This window comes from Xiphias gladius, unplaced genomic scaffold (genome assembly GCF_016859285.1).
Source record: "Xiphias gladius isolate SHS-SW01 ecotype Sanya breed wild unplaced genomic scaffold, ASM1685928v1 HiC_scaffold_773, whole genome shotgun sequence".
NCBI lineage: Eukaryota > Metazoa > Chordata > Actinopteri > Istiophoriformes > Xiphiidae > Xiphias > Xiphias gladius.
The window spans coordinates 1-5,000 of record NW_024402490.1 but is presented as its reverse complement, the minus strand read 5'-3'; the positions used below and the strand labels follow the sequence as shown (position 1 = coordinate 5,000).

General features: G+C 35.4%; 1 protein-coding gene across 1 annotated transcript in view; it reads left to right on the top strand.

The window, feature by feature from the left end:
* LOC120787902 (tRNA (cytosine(38)-C(5))-methyltransferase-like) overlaps positions 1-2,514 on the top strand; it is a 3,311-nt gene extending 797 nt beyond the window's left edge. Inside the window, exons 2-3 of the mRNA XM_040123393.1 lie at positions 564-693; positions 2,095-2,514. Of these exons, the coding sequence (XP_039979327.1) occupies positions 564-693; positions 2,095-2,195 (231 nt within the window). The 3' untranslated portion in view covers positions 2,196-2,514. The remainder of the gene's footprint in view (positions 1-563; positions 694-2,094) is intronic.
* The last annotated feature ends 2,486 nt before the right edge of the window (positions 2,515-5,000 follow it).

Here is a 5,000-nt window from a genome sequence, read left to right as displayed (position 1 = left end):
AAATTTATCATCAGTTTCTGTGTTTAGCCCCCAAGTTGACTTGCCCATCTGTTTTAAGTGAATTTTTTTTTTGTGCAAAATTAGCTAAATACCCATCTGTAACTAGTTCCTGCCATTTCTTCACAATAAAACCCGATTCACAATATAAAGTATTATTGGACTACTGAATCAGAGTAGATGAACATCAAAGTACTAATGGTAGTGTATCCAAACATCTTAAGATATAGAGTAAACAATATCTTTTATTTTGCCCTCTTCCTCATTAAAAAGCTGAATTATAATTTGACAACATTTTGGTCTTCCTTTGGGTAGACCTAAGACTTACACACTACCACAGTGTTATATTTGCACCAAATCTGCTATAATAACCCTGGTGAACATGAATATGTAGTATATCAGCACTTTAAATACAGTAATGTACAGTAATGTTAATTTGATTCATCTTGTACAAAGTGGGCGGTTGTGGAATACACATTTGATGATTAACAATTTCTGTTGAGTGCCAGAACAATGAAATTTTTTACGATAGTGTGGTCAATGCTTTTACTTTGTGTACTCTGCAGATGGAGACTGTGTTTACTAGTCTAGACGAGTATTCTGAAGAAGAAAAACTCCAGCGGCTGTTGAAATTGAAGCTCCGTTATTTTACTCCTAGAGAAGTTGCCAACCTCATGGGTTTCCCTCAGAGCTTCTGTAAGTCAAAAATCTATCAGCCTTTAAAGGGAAAGGGCAGTCATTTTCTTACTGTCAGTAAGTATTAACTGTGTATGCAAAACCTGGTTTAACTTATTTCTGTGCCATCGAACTCCATTGTTATTCAAAAACGACATCAATAAATCACACTATTACAACAGTGGAGTTCAATCATCCAAAACATTATATATGTGTATGTGTGTGTGTCTATGTATATGTGTGTATATATGTATATATACATGTATATGTGTGTATATATGTATATATACACGTGTATATGTGTGTATATATGTATATATACACGTGTATATGTGTGTATATATGTATATATACACGTGTATATGTGTGTATATATGTATATATACACGTGTATATGTGTGTATATATGTATATATACACGTGTATATGTGTGTATATATGTATATATACACGTGTATATGTGTGTATACATGTATATATACACGTGTATGTGTGTATACATGTATATATACACGTATATAATTGTGTATACATGTGTGTATATAAGTATATATACACGTATATATGTGTGTATATGTATATATATAAGTATATATACACGTATATATGTGTGTATATATGTGTATATATGTATATATACACATACATATATGTATATATGTGTGTGTGTATATATGTGTATATATGTATATATACACATACATATATATATGTATATATGTGTGTGTATATATTCGTATATGTATGTGTATATATGTATATACACGTATATATGTTCGTGTGTGTATATATGTATATACACGCATATATGTGTGTGTGTGTATATATGTATACACACGCATATATGTGTGTGTGTGTGTGTATATATGTATACGCACGCATATATGTGTGTGTGTGTGTGTATATATGAATACACACGCATATATGTGTGTGTGTGTGTATATATATATGTGTGTGTGTGTGTGTGTGTGTGTGTGTATATATATATGTGTGTGTGTGTGTGTGTGTATATATATATGTGTGTGTGTGTGTGTGTGTGTGTGTGTATATATATATATATGTGTGTGTGTGTGTGTGTATATACACGTATATGTGTGTGTGTGTATGTATATGTATACATTGCTCCCTCTCACACACGTACTGTCTCCGTCCCTCTCCATCCACTGGCAATTAAAATGCTTGAGCATAGTGCTATTGATTGAGTAGATGCTATTGCTGCTTCAGGTTTTGTTTTTTTTTAAAAGAAGATTTTTTTAGCCTTTCAGACAAAGACTACGATTTCTCTTGATTCATTTTTTTTTTTTTTTAATTTCACAACATTCTAGTATAAATCTGATATTGAGATTTGTATCATACCATTGGATGGATCACATACCCAGGAATTTACTAATTTTCGTAATTTTATTTTAATTTATTGTGCAGCCTTTCCAGACCAAATCCCTACAAAGCAGCAGTACAGAGTCCTAGGAAACAGCCTGAATGTTGTCGTGGTGGCCAAACTCCTACAACTGCTGGTCTCCTAGCACTTGGGACGTGTCTCCAGAGGAGACCATTTTATTTGTCATTGTGGATTATATTGTAGAGTGCTCTCTGCCTAGTGGCCGTGTTAGAAAATGTTTAGTCTAGTTTTTGTTGGGGATGTTAACTGGTCAAATGCTGGTCAAACACTGGTCAAAAATAGTTAATTGATATCGCCATCGAACAGAGTATATTACATGTTTCTTACATGTAACTTAAAACAGTGCATGTCTCTTTTGGCTAACTTGGAACTTGAATATGTCTGTTTTCAAGAGCACAATAAGAAATTTTTCAAATACTTAAAATAAAAACCTTAAAAACAAACTGTAATGTACATAGTTGCTTTTTTCATCTCATTAATCACTATACATTTTCCTAGGTTTGTTATTATTCAGCACTATCTAACACTATTCATCTATTGAGCACTATCTAAAACTAGTATTTTATTAATGAGGGCTCCTGGTGAAATGTACCAGTGACACCCACTCTGGAATAATCGTTTTTGCATTTATAATTGGAACTCTTGAGCATCTTAAATTTCCATTCACCCACCCATTAATTAATTAATTCAGCATATTTACCTTTCTTTTTTCCATATGCTTGTGTCATCTCTACATCCCAGAATAAATAACCGTGTGAAATAAAAGTGTATTTTCTTTACTAAGGCAAAACTAATGTGTGATTTATTTTGCAGGGGTCTGGTGATGTTCTTCCTGTGCATTCTTCCTGTGCACTGCTACTGTAGACTCAGTAGCAGCGCACAGTAGCAGCTCACAAAGTGTTACAACACTGAGTGAGTTGTAACATTCCAGTAACAGTAACATTCACTATTCCCAGTTGTCTTTGATGGTTTTCAATAGTTTAAAAGTAAGCATTCGCTTGATCAGAACATGTTCATTATCATAATGTTAATTTGCTTCCCACAAGGGAGCTGGTACATTCATCCCTTATTTCATATCCCAAATGTTTGAGGAAGGACACCTTTATTTAAAAGTGGCCTTCCTCTAACCTCCATCTATTACTAGAAGCATAAGTCTGTACACAAACAGGCTGCATCCATGACTGTCAGACTGAGGATATTTTTGGTAGTTTAAATATAACTGTTGAAGATTGGAGCAGATAACAATGACATCACAATCAAAAAAGGCAAGTAGACTATTGAGTGGTGAATTTTTTAAACAGTGAAATAAAAACAAGAACATGATTTTTTTTTTTTTTTTTTACATCACACAACAATGCAAAAAAGATCTTCTAAAGGCCACACTGCTATCCCTTTAGCCTACCCACCTCTGACCCCTACTAGGCAACCCTAGTTTTACAACAAGCTCTCCAAAAACTGAACAAGAGGGACAGATATAGATATTTATGTAAAGTCAGTGCTCCTCTCTGTTCTCAGAAAGTAAGCAGCATCCTTCAACAGCTGACATGCTAGATCTGCCATATCCCCTCACAAGTCTTACAAGCATGCGAGAGATTTCATACTAGCAGTTACAAGACCAAGCAGAAGCAGTGTATGAACACAGAAGAGGATTTATGTTTTCAATACTTAAAATAAAGCTAAGAGATTCAGAATCAGTTCTACTGACCAAGTACAGTCAAAACGAGGACAACATGGCTGAACAAAAATAAGCAAACATAAACACAGAGGGGTTGTTGCTCTGTCATTTGCTTAAATGCCATTTAAGGGTCTGCTCCAGTACACATTTGTTGCGTCTTTTAAGTTGCAACTAAAAACTCAAGATATTTCAAGATGTGACCTCAACAACTCACAGGATGGCAGGGTGGGTCATCGACTCACTTGTCAACCTAATGACTCTCAAGGTGTTAGCACACATCCACACCTGTGATCCTAATGACTCACATGATAACAGGGAGGGTCAATGACCCATTTGACCTCAACGACTCACAAATTTTGCTGATCTCACCAGAGGATAAATACCTGTAACTCCCCACTAGTCAGTTAGAACTGAAGAAGGCTTTTGGATGAGAGGCAAAACGTCTTCAAAAACTTCAAGCAACCCCAGTTGCCTTCGCGTAGCACTTAAAGAATATCACATTTAAAAGAGAGGAGATGATGCATCAGAATTACCCTGGTTTAGGAATTTTTAACATAACACTGAAAGCCAGCAACTAAATTGCAAATGCATGGGGCTTTAATTTTTTTTTTGCATGGCATTAAGAAATGAAAACACAGTTTAACCATAGTTAAAATGGGATGAAGTGGTATGCTAACTGAGAGACAGAATGTGGCCAATGTTTCCAACATGCAATGTGAAAATGTGACTGCTGCCAAAACTGACCCCAGACATATCATAATAGAGCAAAAGGGTACATATCCAAGCGTGCAGAAGAAGGACACAGAGTGGGAAACTGACCCCCCCCCACATCAGCTCTGACTAGCAACACACTGAAAGCATTCAGAATCAGAGCAGTATGTCGGGCTGTATGAGCAGAAATGCATTCCCTAATGTCAGCACTGAACTGCATTTAAACAGCAACATATTCACTTACTGTTGTATGTAATAAAATCTCTGAACAGTGATGCATTTACATAGTGTTGAATGTACTGCAGTTCTTTGAACACTGATACATTCACTTACCATTGTATGAACTGCAGTGCCTTAAACAATCATGCCTTCACTTACTGTTGTAACTGCAGTGCCTTGAACAGCGATGTGTTCACTTACTGTTAATAAGTGCAGTGCCATGCATTCACTTAATGTTGTGACTGCAGTGACTTGAACGGTTTTGCGTTCATTTATTGTTGACGAACTGTAGTGTCTTGAACGGTGATGCGCTTGCTAATAATT